The sequence below is a fragment of the Podarcis liolepis genome (genome assembly GCF_965112155.1).
Source record: "Podarcis liolepis genome assembly, chromosome: 3".
NCBI classification, from domain to species: domain Eukaryota; kingdom Metazoa; phylum Chordata; class Lepidosauria; order Squamata; family Lacertidae; genus Podarcis; species Podarcis liolepis.
Genome location: NC_139557.1, coordinates 34,338,875 through 34,358,349, shown reverse-complemented (window position 1 = coordinate 34,358,349; position 19,475 = coordinate 34,338,875). Strand labels below are relative to the sequence as shown.

The following is a 19,475-nucleotide window of genomic DNA, read 5'->3' as shown; positions in this document are numbered from 1 at the left end:
AAGGGGCCTCAGTGCAATCAATAGAATGTCTTGACAAGGAGCGGGCAACCTTTCTGGCCCAGAGGCATGTGGGGGGGATTTCAGCAATCCCATCACGCACCTCTCTCTCCCTGCCTAGCTTCTCAGACTGGGAAGCAGAGATGTGTGAAATGGGCAGAGAGATGGGGAGCAAGGTGAAAAGGGGGAGTTATCCCATGTACCAGTAACAACAACAACACCCGCCCATCTGGCTGGGTTTCCCCAGACACTCTGGGCGGCTTCCAGCAAAATATTAAAATACAATAATTCATCAAATATTAAAAAGCTTCACGGTCATTGGACTAAGGGGACTAGAGTAGTGCCCTAAATGTTCCCCTGGTGCCTCCTTCCTAAAGCCTGGGAAGCTTCTGCCTAGCTAACGGAGGGAGGTGTGAGGCTCTGATGGGTCCAAGATCCGTCCTGCCATCTTCCCAAAGCCCATCCAACTTTTAGAAGGAAGCAGGAGGGCTCCAGCATCCTTCCAGAGCCCTGTAGGCGCAATGCTCATGTGCGTGACGCCACATCATATGCATGACATTGACACATGAACCCCCAACGGCCCTTGCAAGCTAGTGCCTCTGGCCCTAACTGTTTCCCTATGAAAAATTTCACTGCACTCCACTGCCATGCACCTTCCTGCACATGCAAATTGAGCTCCCAGCAGTCTGAAAACTTGGGCAGGCTGAAGGAAGCACAGCGCATTCAGGAGTGGCAGTGGGGATGGGTATTCCATGGTGGGCTACAGAAAAGGCCTGTGTGGACCACAGATGGCCCACCTGTAGCCTAGCCTATTTCATCACCCAGGAAGGAAACCGTATTACACGATATTGGAAATGTGAAGATGCATATAAGCCAACATGTTAGGAAGGAAACAAGACTAATGCTTAGAGCCTATGTGCTGGTTTAGCCTTTCACCTGCGTGGGTTTGAATTGGGGTGGGCATGCAAACATGCAACCCGTGACTTTTCCAAGTAGGGAGAGAGTAAATGCAGTTCAATTTGGCTAAACAGTTCTGCATGGAGGTACTTAAACTTGACTCGCCATGAACAATCCTTAAAACAATTCCATATAGAAGATGTATGTATTCATATAGTCAGGCTTACCATTTCGAGACAGATCAAGTTCTACCAGCTGCATAAAGTTTGCTATCTCTGGAGGAAGCCGCTGAATTTCATTGTCACTAAGCCCAAGTTTTCGTAACTTTACAAGCTGAAAGAAAGGCTGAAAGAGAAAACAATTATCCATTATTAAGTACATATACAAAAACTGCAGGTAGTCATGTTAGTAGTCCATTAAAAAATAAACCCAGGTGGTATAGCAAAGACCATTTAATGTTCCCTAGTTTGTGACACTTTAAGTCTCACTCTTTGACAGAGACTGCCCAGTGTGGAATATCCCCTGTGAGTATGCACGCATGGGGTCAAGTCTGAATGACAGCATTAACATGTGAGCCAATTTGGCCAAAGCTAACATTGATGGTGATTCTTTGCTGCTAAAATTCCCCTTGCCTGAAATAGTGTTAAATATTTAACTGGGATCACAGAGAATTCATCTGAAGCATCTTTTCAATTACTCACAATGAAGATTTCATTACTTCATTCACCAGACTTAAGGAAGTCAGCCCTGAGTGCTCACTGGAAGGACAGATCCTGAAGCTGAGGCTCCAATACTTTGGCCACCTCATGAGAAGAGAAGACTCCCTGGAAAAGACCCTGATGTTGGGCAGGATGGAGGGCACAAGGAGAAGGGGACGACAGAGGACGAGATGGTTGGACAGTGTTCTCGAAGCTACCAACATGAGGGAGGCAGTGGAAGACAGGGATACCTGGCGTGCTCTTGTCCATGGGGTCATGAAGAGTCGGACACGACTGAACGGCTAAACAACAACAACAAAGACTTTGTCTCGTCGCCCAAAGACTATTGTCACCTTCTAAATCACATCAATTGAATGAATGGAGGAGAGAGCAAAATTGTTTGCATCAGCCCTTCCTCCCAACACGTTTCATGATTACCACTGCACAACCAATGACAAGGCTCTCACTCTCCTGATCCCCATGCATTGAAAAGACAATAGAGTTTCATCGTCGCACTCCCTTGGTCAGGTTGCCTATTTCTGCAAGCTAAGTTGCTTATATCACTATATAACAGTGCTCTGTCCTCATAACCAGTATATCAGAACAAATGCACTGCTTTTTTATTCCAACTGGGTATTACAAACTGTGCAGTGGTAGCATACAATTGTCACGTAAAGGGTGTGCTGCCTTGTTTTATTCAAATGGGGTCAGAAATTCATGACTATATCGTCCTTTTTTCGGCACAGCTTGCTGAAACAGTAAGGCACACAGGACGGCTTCCCAGCATTCCACATAGCTGAACATTCATCTAATTAATTAATATTAGCTGATTAATATTCTGCAGCCTTTTTTTAATGTGTCGGGGGGGTATTGTTTTGCTGTTTCGTTTTACTTATTTACTTGTTTTATTCTGTGGACTGCCCTGAGAGCTTATGATGGATGGTACATAAATCTAATAAATAAAAAATAAAAAATTGGTTCTGGAGCGGTGTAAGTGCACACATCTCTCTTTAGCTGGAGAGAGATGGCTCCGCATACATTTCCCTTTACAGTGGTACCTCAAGTTAAGAATTTAATTCGTTCTGGAGGTCCATTCTTAACCTGAAACTGTTCTTAACCTGAGGTACCACTTTGGCTGATGGGGCTTCCCACTGCCACTGCGCCGCCGAACAATTTCTGTTCTCATCCTGAAGCAAAGTTCTTAACCCGAGGTACTATTTCTGGGTTAGCGGAGTCTGTAACCTGAAGCGTCTGTAACCTGAGGTACCACTGTACAAGCACGAAACCATTCCATTCATCCCATTGGATGGGAATTCCATTGTAAATGCATAGGAACTCATCACAATTCTCCAGAGGAATTCTGGCACCAGGCAGGAAAAGAAAGCATTTTTTTTAAACAAGGTGGTGGAAGAAAAAGGTACAAGCATATTTCATTCCTGTCATGTAAATCTAGAGCACATCTGCACAGTTTGTGACACACCAGAGTAGATCACAAGCTGTGGGGTGGCTTAATAAATCTTTTCTTTGTTGCAAAAACAGCTGTGCTGGCAGGCAAGAGGCAAGGTAATGTGCTGCGTTCAGCTTGATGGGCCCACAGGCTGGACAGATCTGCTCTAGAGGAAAGAAAATTGTTTAAACACATATATTATGTTAATTTTTAAAGTAGAGTCGACAACACTGTGTTGCAAATCAGAAGTGTGCATTTTGGGGATTCCTGGAGATAAGGATCAAAAGATTCTGTATCCCTTAGGGGCAAACTTACAACTTGATGTGTTTGCTGTTCCCGAAGAGATAAGAAAACACTCTTCCTTGCCTTACCTTACCTGCTTTAACCCGTGTGTGTTTTGATATTATTAAAAGTAGCAGAATAGAAAGTGTGCTTCCCACCACCACCCAAAAATATGCAAATATTGTGGACAGCTTTTAATTAAGCTGAATGGAGCATTCAGGTTTTGAATTAAGTGATACAAATTCTAAATATTTAGAAGGATACTGTAAATCAGGGGAACTTTCATCCAAACTGATGTTTTGAAAATGAAGCAAGTAAGATGTACTACTTCTGCATCATTTGTTTTGTTCTATGATTGAACAGTGAATATATGTAGTGATTCTGACACCCACATACAATAGAAGTATTAGAAATTTGCTGGTACCATACACTGCCCATTTTAAGGTTTCTATGTGGCATGCAATGAAATGTTTTGCTTATAATCCTCCTGTGATTAGTACTTTGTGCTGACCCCAAGCTGTCTGCAGCAGCTTAGCAAAAAAAGGTCAACATTTGTAAAGTCAAAGCTAGTTTGGAAGCAGCCTGACCAAAAGAGACAAGGGGGATGAGCAACTTAGGAGCAACTTAGGACGGTCCAGGAAATATGTTCTGTGCACAAGAACGGCAACCAATTTGCATAATTTTTTAAAAGCACAACTTAAAAATCCATAATGTGAAATGGCACGTTGACATCAGACATTTATTTTGCTCACCTTCCCTCTTCCTACCACTACCACCTTGCAGAAATGATATCAAGAGCTCTCAAGTTGTCAGATGAGATGAACAGGCAAAGCCATAAACCACACCTCCAGTAAATGGAAGCTACCACCATCTGACTTTGTCTTTCCTCCCAGCATGCTGCTTACAGAAGCCACAAGCCATATACAGTAACTTCAATATGGTGTGCATGCATAAAAATCTGGCATGTATAGGTTTAGATCACACTGTTGACACCTGAATTTTACCTGGGATACCAATTGTGCTAGTCAAACCTGCAATCTGTACACAACAACCTATTCAAATATTGCATCCCACACATGTTACATGAGGAAGTCTTACATGAACAAACTTCCGAGAAGTCTCCCTCACGCTAGCAGTCCTCCTCAGCTTGTGGACAGGATAGGTATGCAATATCTTACTCATTGGGTGTAAACAGCTTTTAATCAAGAAGACTGTTTTTATAGAGATTCATGTGGTGATTCAAATCAAAACCCTGAACAAAAAAAGGAAGGGAACCTCACTGCACTTTCTTCCTCCTTTTTCCTTCTCCCACTCCACCCTGAATATGATCCCAAAGGACTCCCAGAGACAGGACCCACTTTTTCAGAACACTTGGCATGGCATTCTCATAGCATCCTCTGCCATTTCACTGAACCTCTGGCCTGCTCCAACCTAGAATATAATTCAGCTTCAAAACTTTGTACCACTACCCATTATTGAAATGAGTGCTCACCTGTACGTAGGTGATTTGTGGTTTTAGCCCTTTTTTTGTAATTATTGCTTAGGACTTTTAAAAATGTACTTACACCCATGTGCCTGTGGGCAATGGATGCATCTTATAAAATGTTACAGCAATGATTGTAAGCTTCCCTTATTCAGTCTAAAGATGTAGTGGTTACACTACACGCAAGTATAGTGTTAGTAATTTGTGACTGTTTTCCTCCATTTACTAAGGCCCAGTAGGTAGATCAGGGCAGAGGTTTCCTAACACATGCACACACCCCTTTTCGAGCCAAGGGAAACATTTGGAAGTTTTAAAAACTGTTGTGGGCACCACAAAATACCCATTTCACAGAAGAAAAACTGGCAGTGCTCAGAACCAACCCCACAAACAGGCAAAACACCCACCTCCAACCAAAAAGACAGACAAAAGCAGGTGACACAGATCCCTTGCAAGCCAAAAAGCAATGATTTTAAGAAACTGGGACAGAAGATCTTTGCAGGTGCCAAGGGAGGTTTTGAGTGTGATGATGGGGATTCCAGGGTTATTGGATATGGTGCATATGGTGCAGCTATGTGATATAGCTAAGAATATATTCCGTCACACCTCTGTGATTAATGCAGCAGTTTTATTGAAGAAGGAGAACCAGATCTGTCATCCGCTTTCAAGTCACCTCAGTTTTAATGAGTGGATGAGATTTTAACCAATAGCTGAGAACTGAAAAAGATGAGCATTTGCCCCTCCATCCCACAATTTGTATTGGACATCCATCCATTTAAAAGATGTAGTCACAGAAACAGGAACAGCCCTTTGTTTTTGTTGCTTAACATAAATGGGACCAAACCCCGCACAAAACATCCAAACACCAACCTGGTGGGGAGTGGAGTTGCTGTTTTAGGAGACAGCCCAGCACAGAATTAAGGGGAAATATTTCAAATTCCTCAAGCACCAGGAGCAATTTTCAAAGTGCCTAGGATTTTTCCAGCCACACAACACAAATCTGCTGCTGTGGTGCATTAAGAAGGGATGCACAGGGTCACCCTGCAAGGATCACTTACTCACCCTCTGCACACACACTCTAACAAAATCACTGAGATTATCTGCCGGTGCATCATTGGTCATTAGCCAAGTAGGTGAGGCTCATTTGACAACAACAAGCAACCTAGCCTTTAGTTTCATAAACACAGTCCTGCAGAACACTCTGCCGATAGGGAGGCAACAGGCTCCTTCTGTTCCAACTTTGAAATGCCTGCTGAAAGCTTTTCTATTTCATCAGGCTTTTTTAGGCACTTAAGAATACAACTTTTGAATGGTTTGATGTTAAATTTGATGTTGATTTGTTTAAAAGTTTGTAAAATTCAATAAAAATTAATTGGCAACAAAACAAAACAAAAACAACTTTCCATAATAGTTCTCTGATTTCAAAAACATTACATGGAATTTATTGTATTGGTTTTATGTAAAGTTGCTGGGAACTGTTTTGATATTTTCTTTAAGATTTAGCAGTATATAAATATTTTTATAGCAACATTGATGTTCTTAACATTTTTCGGTCATTCCCAATCATGTAAAATTGAACTAAAGCATACTAATCAAGGGCTACCCACTAGCTAGTCTAAACATTACTGATACCAAATAGAGATCACTTTCAAATCACCCTCACTGCAGCTGTTATTTCATGGTAGACAGATAGTGTACAGCAGCTACCTCATGCAGCCTGGTGATTTTCTCTATACCAGTGGAAGCATCTGAAAATGCTATGTGCCAGTGTGTTGGAAGGGGAAAATCACACCAGCTTTACCATGACCTTTTATCGTTCAGTAGCTTATCACTGCCGGTAATAGATGCCACATGGAGCAATTAACAGTAGTCCTTTCTTACTTATTTGTACACATGTAGTCAGTTTTGCCAACAAACAAGGGTGTAAACACCATCTCACAGAAATTGGAGATTTAACACCTTAGCTGTTTTTTGTTTTTTTAACACATGGCAAGTGTTATAAGCATGGTTCTCACTGTGTGTTTCCCCCCCTTAAATTTCTGTCTCATCCTTTCGCCAAAAGAAGTGCAGAGTGGCAAACAACCAAGCCATATAATACAAAAAAGCTGGCCGCCTTATCTTTTAATGCCTCTAAGTCTTTAATAGATGCCTAGTTCAATTTGTACTCTTTCACAGAATGGTATTTCATAATTAGTAACACAGGTTAGACAACAGAGGTAGGGGAGGCATTAAAGAGTGCAAACCTTTGCAGGATCATGCTGAAACCAAAACATCCACAAAATCTGGGCGTGGCTCACCCACTTGAGATCTGGCAGGTGATCTCAAGTCTAACAGGGTTAGCAAAATAAGAAATTTGAAAAGGTAGACAGGAGGTAGAGCGAGCAGAATGCCTGAACCCTCAGCAAATGCTGGCACTTCCCTCTGACATCGCCAGTCTAGTTGTGGCTGCTGTGCTCAGAAAAGCTTCTCATCTGTGTGACCTACACTCCTACAAAGAGGCCAATTTTGAGCCCGTCTACATTACTGCAGACCCACTCAGGGGTGAGGAGGGAATGGGGAAGCAACTCAACAGAAGCGAGGGCCTTCTGTCACAGATAATTCAGAGTTCCTGCAAAACCTAACTTCTACATGCTCACTTCAGTAATGCACTGAAATCATTGCTTTGCTTTGTTTTCTTGTGGGCACAGATTTACTCCCACACACGCACACAACATGTAGAATGAGCAGCAAAAGCAGTGAAGATTAAAGAGCATCTGCTGCGAGACTCATCAGATCACAGCAGAGGGAGAGAGCTTTCACCTCCAGCTGCTGCAGAGGAAACCTATAATCATACTTTGTTACTGGATGCTACCGAATCTGTGGCCAGTTTAACTGGAAACAGAGAAACAAGGACTGGGGCATACAGTAACAAGCCGGATAGTCGTGCTCAGCAGCGGGAAAGGGGAAGAGAGAATGTAGACAGATTACTTCCATTACCAGCAGTGCCATGGAGAATAAGTAAACAACCCAGCCTGCCACTTTGTATAAGTAATTCTTGCACAACCAACCACAAAACTGAACAACATAACAATGTAGCACAAAAGAAAGAAAACATTAAATACCTTGACTTTGCCTTATAGTCCCCTGAAAGTGAATTGAATGGTACAAACTTTCCATTAAGAAACAATATTTTTTGGAGTTTTACAGGTATGTGCCGTTGCTGTTGTTTTTTAAAAAGCCTTCAGAAGTTATCAGTGAGGGAACTACCTAGTTTGAGACTGATGGAACCTGATGTGTTCCCGAATGCTCAGGGAGATTTTGCAGTGGTGGAAGCTGGCCATATGCAAAGATGAAATGGGCAGCCGACACAATTGCCAACTCCTTGGCATTCTGGGGAACTTCAGACTAAGGAAGAATGCTGGATGAAGACAAGCGCACAAATCTCGCTCCAAAGCCAACTAAACACTGGCTAGTACAGGTACGCAGCCCAACCCTGTGGTGCTTCTGGGCCCAGCTCTGTCAGTGGAGGCCCCGGTAGCCTAGTGGCTAGAAGCGCCTTTTACCAGCTGCACCAGCTATGACCACCCTGGAGAGTTTGGCCACAGAAGTTCAGGCAGTGGTGGCTTTGAACTAGATTACTACAATGCACTTTATGAGGAGCTTCCCAAGACCCCATCAGCATATAGAACCTGATTTGTTACTGGGCCACATTCTAGGCATCACTATCTGTATTTAAAACCCTTGTGACCAGTTCACTTGCAGGATTGCCCTAACCTATGCATGCCCCCTTGAGCAATTCAATCTACAGCATTGTTACTGTTCCAGGTGCCACGTAATACTCATTCTAAGCTTGCAAGAAATTGGGCTTTTAGGGTGTTGCATCAACACTTAGGAACTACCTTCCTATTGACTGTACACTGTATTCTTTTTGGTGCCTGCTTAAAACATTTTTGATTAGGGCAAGCCTATCCAGACATGTAGAAGCAGTATTAGAAACTTAAATATATAATCTAATTGCCAAATGGCACCTTAGACCTAGGTTATGATCGCCACAATGGAATGTCTAGGTGGTGTTTGGGGTTTTTTTGCAATGGGATTTGTTGTTGTTTTCATTTCTACACTGCTTTATATTTTAAAGAAAATACATCAAAGTGGTTTGCAACACATTAAAACTTCAAATAAAACAATCCAGAATAAAACAAATTCAAAGGCAACTATTTCAGGTCCTTCTCTAAGTGACATTTTGCTTTCTCCAGTCATCAGCCTGGCATCCAGAGATCTCCATGTGGTTGCAATTGGACCCACACCAGTCACAAAATCCACCTGGTGCCTGGCTAATTTCTAACATTGCAAAGAAGTTACATGTGTCTACTCTAATCTACTTAGAAGTTTTATTAAAATAAAGCAATATATGAATTTTGTTAAATATATTTTCCCCCCTTAATTGCAAAGCTTTCATGAAGATGGGCAATTACTGAGTTAGTGCTCTGCATCAAGTAATTACAGCAGTTGTTGAAATCTGAAGTACGCCACACTCATTGCAGCTACTTTTAAAGCACTTGGGATTAATGAGAGAGAGAGAGATACTAATGATGTGCAGAATGAAATCTCAAGTCGCATCCCAAGAAGGAAAGGTCCGCACTCCCTTCCTACCACTAATCTACACATTGTTGTCCACTCAAATCTGGAGGCAGCAAACATGTGAAGAGAAGAAGTGTGTATGTGGACTATGTGGGGAAGGGGATAGTTCAGTGGTAAAGCATCCGAAAGCTCCTAGGTTTAATCCCTGGCATTTCCAGGTATGGTTGGGAGAGACTCCCTAGCTGAAACCCTGGAGAGCATCTTCCAGTCTGTATCAACAATACAAAGTAAGATCAACCAACAGTATAAGGGAGCTGCCTATGGTTCCTAAGAGATTACCTGAGATAATGGCAGAGGATACATTTCATTTTTTGTAAGAATGCAAATACATGATGCTAAGCGGTTCTGTGTAAACATGCAAACCTATTTGGGAGAGGGAAGAATTCAACACAGGGGTCACACAGGAAAAATGCAATGAACCTCCCACTAATTCTCACATAAGCTTGTCCTACTGGGCTATGGACATTTCTAGTTGTGTCCCTTATATGCCCTCCCATCCTCGCAACCCATCCTTTCCCTCATTAAATCCACCATTTAAGCCCACATTTTCCAGCTGGGTCTTGTACCGTACACATTGGTTTCACTACAAGGACAGATGAAAATCCCTATTGTACTGTTGAGAATAAGGGTTTTGCCAAAGTATGTCTACACATTGCAAGAAAACAAGTGTTACTGGAAGCACTTGGGTGTAACTGAGTGCAGGCCTGCACCCTGTTGATTTAAGGCATTTTCAAACCAGGTTTTCCACTCCAAATTTATAGAGGAAAGGCTGTCATAAAACATTGTGACAGAGAAGAAAGACATGACGTGACAGCTAAATCCAGAGTTTCGTCAGGTTTTTGAAGACCTGCACTTCTGTCTATCTGGCTTAGCATCAGAGGTGTGCCTCAAGTGTCTTCAAATTGCTTTGGAGGATCCTAGGATGGAGTTTACTTACCTAACTTAGAGGCCACCCGATACCATATGTCACATACAAAAAGAAAGAAAACAGTGAACACTATAAAATGTTCACAATAAAAGAAACAGAAATGTCAGCAAGATATAAAAAACCTAAACTACTATAAATGAAGAAGGGGAGAACCACCTTGAGACAAAGGTGGGTTGTAAATGCTAAAAACAAAAGCAGGAGAAATCTCTGAGTAGTTCCCAACATCAAGCCTTCCCAAAGGCTGGGATAAAAGTTCCTTGATGAAGACTGCCGGGTCATTGGCCAGCCTGCAGTCTAAACTGTAAGCACTTACACTCCTTTTGACAATGCGTCCAAAATTTAAGAAGGCTGCAGAAAAGTATAAAATTAAAGAAGTTGTTAGACCCATTTAGCCACTACAGAGCAATTTATTATTATTATTTTTTAAATGCATGTTACTAATCCAAGTGCTCTTTCACTTAAGCAGTCTGAAGAGCCTCAAGGAACAATGAAAATACTCTGATCATATTAACTTACAATAAGAGGAACAAAAAGTAACATGCAAACAGGGGCAGGTGGGTGCTTGAGGCAGGCCTTTGAATTCAGTCAGAAGGCTATGCAGAGCAAGTAAACAGGCAAGCATCTTTATATCTCTGTGCTTCTTCCTCCATGCTGCTCTTCCAGCCCCTCCATCCCATTTTTTCCTCCCACCCAGTTTTCAGGGTGTTTTCCCTCAGTCAGCATTCTACAGGCACTGGGCTTGCTCAGTACCCATGAGGATGTTTGGAGGGAATATCCTCCCTGCTGCTGCAGCCATCCATGCCTTTGTAGGGTTTGTATCTCTGAATATATCATATATACCTGCTCCTACCTCCCATTTGTGCAAGTGTGCTGCAATTCAGGCTACCTAAGCAATGGCATTCAGGTAACTGAATCAGAATTAGTGTATCATATTTGTTTTAGAACATTGCAAGTATTAAAAAACAACAACCCCAAGTTTAGCTTGAAATATAAAAAAACTCGTCACAAGTATTAAAAATGAGAAATTTAAGGAGGTGATGTACCAATTCATATTTTAAACTGAAAATTCAAATACCCACATATATATGTTGCTGCTATCATAAGAACACAAAAAGAGTTGACTGGATCAGACCACCTAATCCAGCATTTTGTTTTCTCACAGAAGCCAACCAAGATGCCTATTGTCAAAAACATCCTAACTGCTCGCAATGGCGTGCGAAACCTTGAAGCAACTTGCGCTATCTTTTGTCCTCACTTCATTGCAACCCCAACTAGAAAACTTGCTTTCAAATCGACACTATCACATGGCTGAATCAGGACCAATTGTAAATCGCCTCACATTTAGTGTGGGAACAGGACACAGTAACATCCTGTAAGAACAGAAGCCAAAAGGTGACTAATCACCTGTGAAAACAACGTTAGGGACTGTTAAGGCATCAACAAGGCATGAGACACGAGATATTCTCTTGTGGGTCCTGGTATAGTTGAGAAACTACGCAAGCAGTATTGTCAGAAACATTTACATCCCAAAAAGCGCTGCCGTTCACAGTCCACACAGCTATGGCCCAGAGAGCAGTCTGAAGGCATATAACACAGTTCCACTACTTACTACTGGAACTAAGCCGGAACAATGTTGCTTTGTTTTTTGTCCCACACAGTTACTTGTTTAAGTATGAATTGAATTAGTGGGGAGAATGCCTTGCCCACCACAGGTGTCCCCTTTCGAAAGCCTGACTTCATGACAGTGGAGAGGTGGGCAGTGACAACCCACACAGGATCCCCTTCCTCCACCACAGGAGAATTACTAGAATAATAGTGTTCCAAGCTCCTTGGAGGAAGAGCAATATATACGGAAGCATTGCAGGAACCTCAATTATCCAGTTTCACATATGTCTGGCCTTGCTCATGGTACAGTATCACCTGCATACCTTAGCTGACTTGAAGCCATGCCATGCCTTAAAACCTGCTCTTCCAGAGAATCTAGATATTTCAAAAGAGAATGTTCAGGCAACAAACCATCCACTTCAGTGATAAAACTTGCTGGGTGGAAAGAAATATTATTATTGTTGTTGTTGTTGTTATTATTATTATTATTATTATTATTATTATTAGCATAAGGAAATGTCAGTTCCATTATGTATTCGCCATCCTCCAAATGCCATTTAGTTTCTTTCTGTCTCTCTCTCTCTCACACACATCCTATATTGTCATCTCTCAGGGAAAGGCATGAATTGCTTTAAAGTCTCAAGGCTCGCAAACGAAAACACATTGTTTCTTGCCTAACTGTGATTAGCCTTCCCCTTTATACTAAACTGCTAAGGCAGCCTTCTAGAACCTTCTGTTTTGGATTCCAGTTTCCATCAGCCCCCAGCCAGCATCGTCAATGGTCAGGACTGGGGGGGGGGGCGGTTGTAGACCAGAACATCCAAAGGACAGCAGGTTGAAAAAGACTGCTTCTGTTATATATTTCCTGAAACGAAATAGCTATAAAAACATGCGCACTGCATTGACCCCACACGTTGCTTGATCTGTTCTTCCTACACATAATCAGGGTGGCAAAGAGATTTCCATTATGCTTTGGAAGTTTTCCCCTATCGGGACAGGTGTGTGGGGTTATTGTTTTCTGTCTCTACTATACATTGAATTCCCCCCCCCCTTATTTGCACAAGTTATCAAATGTTCAGAGAGCTAATTTAGGCAGCCTTTCAATGTTTTCACACCTTGGGCAATTTCTTTATTTATTAAGACCATATCTATACTATGGAATTGCCAAGTTCTGGACATTGGATCTGAGAGCCAAACTACACCTGATGTTGATAAATCTGTTAGCTATGAATCCACGATTGTAAGCCATCCTGCTAGCAATGACAACAACTGAGAAAGGCAAAGATGTGTTCCTGGTAGTCACTTGCTAGACTGTGTAGCCCATGCATTTAAGAAGGCATAAAATATAGTGAAGGAAGTACCTTCCCAGATATCAACCATGTCAGATAACCCTATGATCAGCAGCAGATGCCTTGGTGCTGCTGTCAGCAATGGATGCTCAGTTGGTGCTCACTCATTGCAGGGCCTTTTCAGTGGTGGCCCCATGTTTGTGGAATGCTCTCCTTAGGGAGATGCACCCATCTTTATCATCAGCAACTTTCAGGAGAAACTTGAAAACATTCCTCTTTACTCAGGCATTTGATAGCTAAAGAATACTGTTCCTGGCAACACTGAGACCACTGAGTGGAATCATATTTTTAACTCTATGCTTTTAGAATGTTTCAGATTTACTGGTTTTAGAGTATTTTTAATTGTAGTGGGGGGTTTAAATATCTTCGTTTTTAAATTGTGGGTCTGCTTGTAACCCTGGGTTCCTTCGGGAGGAAGGGCAGGATATAAAATTCAATAAATAATAATAAATACTGGAAGGTGCAAAACAAAGACCATTGTTAAAAATGAAAATATGTACACTCAGATGTTTGGTAAACTGCACAAAATGTTATTTAGACCAGAGAGAGGTATTGGCAGAGGTGATTATATATATATATATATTTCATCACATTGCCAGTAAATAAAAGGTTTTGGTAAAGCTTTATTTTAATGGAACCACATTTCTTTTGTTTACGTAGAAATTTCTATCCTGCCCTTCTTAATAGCTATGGACTACTCAAAGCAGCTCAAAACAGGGGCCAGCAAAAGGCAGATTGGGATCTATTGACAGATCTCTAGGAGACTGGCAAAAGTTTCTGACTTCCAATTGTTTAACAACGAAGCTCTCCCAACCCCCATGCCCAACTAGGTTTATGAAAATGAAAGTTCAGGGGTCGGGAGGAGAATCAAGAGTAGGACCTTCATGTGAAAAATGTTGTGAGCTCATTTCTGGTACTGATCATAAATTTATGGGCTGGGCATGTGCTCAGAGGGAGCTTGGTTCTAATTCTTTGAATCAGGTCCACCCAGTCGAGCCTCTATTTTGCAGCTGCCACTGACTGAGCTACAGTAAAACGAAACAAAATAGAACCCTCAAGTGTTAAAGCCTGCCAGTTCCTGCCTTACAACCCTTGGAAATCACAATATTCCCTAAAACAATTTCAACGGAAGCAAGGGCCGCAGATAAAATGCAACCTTTATTTACCAGCTGGTGGTTATTTTTCTTTGGCTGTGGGGAGAAGCAAGTGGAATGCTGGAATGTGACCTGGGTTCAAGCCCTAGAAACACTTCCTGGATCTGACATGTTACTAACCATACATCGCTGGGCACTGCTCTTGCAAGGGCAGATGAAAATGAATGAATGAATGAATGAATGAATGAATGAATGAATGAAACACTTTTGTTGAATTCAGAAAACACACCAAGCCATACTTTGTGGTAACTATAGACTAGAAACACAAACATACAACAAGTTCACTCCCCTGACCAGGATGCAGCATCTCTGCAAAAAGAGTGATTACTAACTCCTTTGCTCACACCAAAGTCCCTTCATGTCTTACTCATCTGAAGTGGGCTCCTCACATAAAAGCAGCCTCAGGGTGTGGGTGTTGATGTCTGAGTAGGGGGAGTCAGTGTCCACGCACAAAGGCTTGCACACATTCAGAAACCCTATGGGCCACACACAACTAAGTCCTACTCAGAGTAGACCCACTGAAAGCAACAAACCTAAGTTAGTCATGCCCACCAAGAGAAGAAGAGTTTCGGATTTGATATCCCGCTTTATCACTGCCTGAAGGAGTCTCAAAGCAGCTAACATTCTCCTTTCCCTTCCTCCCCCACAACAAACACTCTGTGAGGTGAGTGAGGCTGAGAGACTTCAAAGAGGTGTGACTAGCCCAAGGTCACCCAGCAGCTGCATGTGGAGGAGCTTCAATGTCTACTGTGAGCAGGACTAGACCCTGCATGATCAGGATGCCAGAATGAGTGAGTGCCTGTGTGTGTAGACAGGCTTCCCCCATGAAGACATCCACACAATGCATGGATAGAGGGGTGTGTGGGCAGATAGCAATGTGACTTGGGGCGCGGTAGTCCTGCCTTGCTGTGCCTACTACTCATACAGCCCCTTTCACCCAAGTAACTTCTGAAGAGGGCTTGAATCAGAGTTGGCAAAAACCATGGTTTGAAAACAACTTCAAACCATAGCTTCTTATTCTGGTTTGGTGGTCAGTCATAAGCCTTCCCCCCACCCTAGTTCAGACATCCACTGCAAACCAGTTATACTTTCTTAACCATGTTTTGCTCTGAGAAGAGTCACTGTAAACTGAGAGTACAATAGAAATAAGGTTAGTTCTTTAGAAGACCAAATATAGGAGCTGAAGGTATTGTATTTCTTAAAGGAAAAATTCAAGAATGGAAAGACAAACATGTTTATCACTTTTAAGAAGCATGTTGTCAGGTTCAATGACTTTACCCAGACAAACAAACTGACAGACCACAGCATGATATTTGAGCATGAAGCAGCTACAAACACACACACAGTATGGCTCAGTGATTTGGCATATGACTCGCACAAAGGTCTGCACCCATGAAGCTGTGCCTTTGAATCCTGGAAGAAGGCAATCTAAGAAGAATGAGTTTTTCTAATGAAGTTCCCTTTCCAGAGGGGAAGCACAAACTATATAGGGCAGAGGCATAGCTCAGTGAAAGAGCAATGTGATCTCCAGTAAAATAATATCAGAGAGCAGGACTAGGAAATACCTATTTTTCTAGAAAAATAGGTGGCGGTACGCACCATGAAGTTGTTACAGTAAGTGCCACATTTTTAAACAACCAAAAAAGAGGTCTGGTACTGTGTACCCTTAAGTACCCCCTGGGGGGAAGCACTGAGAATACCATTTTCTAAGATTTTGAAAAGCCAGTACTAAAGAGAGTTGATTGGTCTTTTTATTACAGAATGTTTGATTCCAAATCAATGCACAGGCAGTGAAGCAGTATACTGTATCTATCATTCCCAAGGAATTCAGCTAACCTGATTTAATTCAAGATAGTTCCTTATATCCTAGATGGAATGAATCATCACACAGAATGCTTCAGGTCCTCTGACAATTTATAGGTGCTAAAGTCCTTTGCCCCTAGGGTACGGGTTCTAAGAGTGAAAATAGCAAAAGGAAACAAACAACACTCATCCTATAAATTGAGAACTGATAATTCTCAGTCTTTCTACTTCAAAAATGGCCTACCTACCAAAAGTGATGATTCTGCTTCATTCTAGTAGCTACTTGAACCAAAGCGTGCACTCCAGGCTTGCACTCCTAAGCAGCTAAGAAGCGCAATATGGGAAAGTACAGACTTCCACATCTCTTACAGCAGGGATGTTGGAATTACCTAGATATTGCTGGACTCCAACTTGCAGCAGCAGCCTGTGCAGCCAACAGTCAGGGATAATGGGACCTGAGAGCCCAGCTGTATCCCATCCCTGTCTTATAGAATCAGGAACCATTGCTATAAACCAAATGTGGCTCAGAATACACACCTGTCTTCATCATATTGTTTCCAGTGGGTTGCAGATTCATAGGCACATCGAAATGCTCATTAGTATTTTGACACGACTAGCCACGCATAAATGGTGGGGAGGGTTTTTAAGCATGACCAGAGCTAGATAAGGGTGATGTTTTCTCCAAGTGTCATGCATGCTGATTCAGCAGACATGCTTGTACATCACATCACGTGGAAACTTTTACCAAAATCCGGTAGCTAAAACAGCAAGCAGCAGCTTTCCTCAAGCTGAATTCTCCACCTATGCTTCTTTCAGGTTACTCTCTCAGGTCCTGGCCTGTTCTGTCCTTCTGTTTCGGCCTCTGTCCTCTGTGCAGCTTGTCACTTAGCTTCCCTGTATCCCAGTTCTCAGACATACCCTGTGTTTCCACTTTAATCTAGGCATACCAAAAACCTTCTCTTCCCTGACAGAAACTGGACTGCAAAAGGCTGAGTTCCCCAAGAAACCACAGCAACTCAGCCAGTTGGTACCACAGGCTGTTCACCACCACAAATGTAGATGAGGTGGTACTTGATTCATAAACTTGTACAGTGAAAGGGGAAGTATCTACATTAAGGGGGGGGGGACAGTGGCAGAAGGAGACTTACTTGAGGCCATAAAAATGCTTTCTGCCCATATCTTAAATCCATCTAAAGACCCTTTTCAGAACCACTGGTAAAAGCAGCAAATATCAATACCATTGCTGCATCTATGGATTATATCACTCACTTATAATGAGGCCTCACTACAGACTTACCCCAAGTATTTCAGAAGAGATGCAAGGTAATTCGAGCTGACGTGGTTAAGTTTTAGTCACAACCCTCCTCCAAAAAACAAACAAACAAACAAAAAACCATAGCAGGAGACTAGGAATTTATAAAACAATGTTTGCAATAGTTCCTGTGTAAAGGGGATAGTTTACATGGTCTTCTCCATCTCAATGTAAATCCAAATGTTCTATTTTCCATGGTGAACCTGTGCATGGGCCAGTTCAACAACTATAAGCGGCCACCCTCATGACCACATTAATTGAACACAATACCACAATTCCCATCTCCACAGTAATACCTGCAAATGGAAGGTTAGTTCCAGCACTACTTTAGTGGGAATTCACCTTTAAGTATTAACCCAGGGGGGGAAATCCAGAAGTTAATTTACATCAGGAAGATAGAGGCTACCCAACAAGAGCCCAGTACCACTTTCACACTTCTCCTATATCTTGGGTCCCAAGTTTGTTCGCTCATTTATTCTTTCCTGACAAGATGGTATTCTAAAATCTCATTCGTATCTGGCTTGTGAAGCACGACAGTTTTTTGTTTTTTTTTTAAACAAGGCAAACAGGCCATCACACAAATGGAAAAGCAGGTCTTGCAAGACTTGAGACTTAGGGCTGTGTTGGCAAGGAAGGCTGGCGCCCAGGCAGAGACAGCTGTTTTTCAGGTCCCTTTCCCTACCTAGCCAGCTCCTTGCCCCACACTTTCTCCTCTCGTCCAACGTAGTTCCATCCCAAACTAGCGAGCGGTGGGGGGCGGGGGCTTTGGCTAGCGCGCTCTGACAGAAGCCCATGCGCCAGAGAGACCACCGTCGGAATGTATTGATGCCGTCGTGAGAACGGGGGTCGCGACACACTCCTTCCGAGTAAACCAGTCACCCGCGCTGGTAGGTGGCTCGAGAAGAGCACTGAGAGCGGACCCCCCCGCCGCGAAGTTCAGAAGTTTGAGAAACGGCCCTGATTTCAATGGGCCACCTCCCCCCCCCCCCACGCTTCGCTGCTAATGGTTGCTCCCAGTCCCAGCCGAGGTGAAGGAACCTCTCGCGGACTCTTTCACCTTTAGGGTCGGGAGGGGGGGGAGAGGCGAGAGCGGCGCTCCATTCCTGACCCACCTGCGAAAATGAATCTCTCCCTTCACACACACACACACCCCAACGGCGGCCCCGCCGTCTCCTCGCCCCCCTATCTCGCTCACCTTCGGCAGCTCTCGGAGCTGGTTGGCGTCGAGCAGGAGCTCTTCGAGGCTGCGGCTGTAGCGGTAGATTTCCTCGGGCACGGCGGCCAGCGAGCAGTGGCGCTTGTCGATAATCTCCACATGACGGTTGCACCGCCACAGCGGGATGCAATGAAACATAGCAGCAAAGGCGGCGGCAACCCTCTGCCTGCCTCCCGCAGCCCAACCCTCGGCAAGCTGCGCGAGGCTCGCGCGGCCACTCGGGGCAGCGCCTCAGCCTCCCCGCGGCCCCCTGCCCGGCTCGCCTTCCAGTTCCAGCGCCAGGCGCGCGCGCGAGAGGCTTCTTTCGCCCTCAGCCAGCGAGCGCGCAGGGAGAGGAGCGCGGAGGGGGGCGGCTCCAAACCCGGCCCTTAGCAACCCTCGCCGCCGACGCCGGCTCCCCAGGCACGTCGCCTTCGCTGGTCTGCCAGCAGCCGCCTTCGAGGCCGCCCTCGCCTTCTCCTCTCCTCAGCAAGTCCCGGAGGAGGAGGAGGAGGAGGCGGCAGCAGCAGCTCCTGCAAACATTCGCCTGGGACAGGAGAAAACTCTTTCCTGCCGCTCCAGACTACTACGCGCAGAAAAGAAAAGAAACAGAAAACCTTCCTGCTGCTTTTGTCTCTTATTGGGCCTCCGCTGTCCAATCAGTGTCCCCCAGTTCTCCCACGGAGCCCGGCTCGCTCGTCGCTCAGG

At 43.6% G+C, this 19,475-nt stretch overlaps 1 protein-coding gene across 2 annotated transcripts in view; it reads right to left on the bottom strand.

Annotated features, from left to right (window-relative positions):
* Positions 1-18,931, bottom strand: part of LRRC1 (leucine rich repeat containing 1) — a 63,573-nt gene extending 44,642 nt beyond the window's left edge. For both annotated transcript variants that reach the window (XR_014524278.1, XM_083495996.1), the window contains exons 1-2: positions 18,768-18,931; positions 1,122-1,239 (exon numbers count right to left, since the gene is read on the bottom strand). Coding sequence is in view for 1 of the 2 variants with exons in the window: in XM_083495996.1 (XP_083352122.1) it covers positions 1,122-1,239; positions 18,768-18,926 (277 nt within the window). In the remaining variant the exon portion in view is untranslated. The remainder of the gene's footprint in view (positions 1-1,121; positions 1,240-18,767) is intronic.
* Between the last annotated feature and the right edge of the window lie 544 nt (positions 18,932-19,475).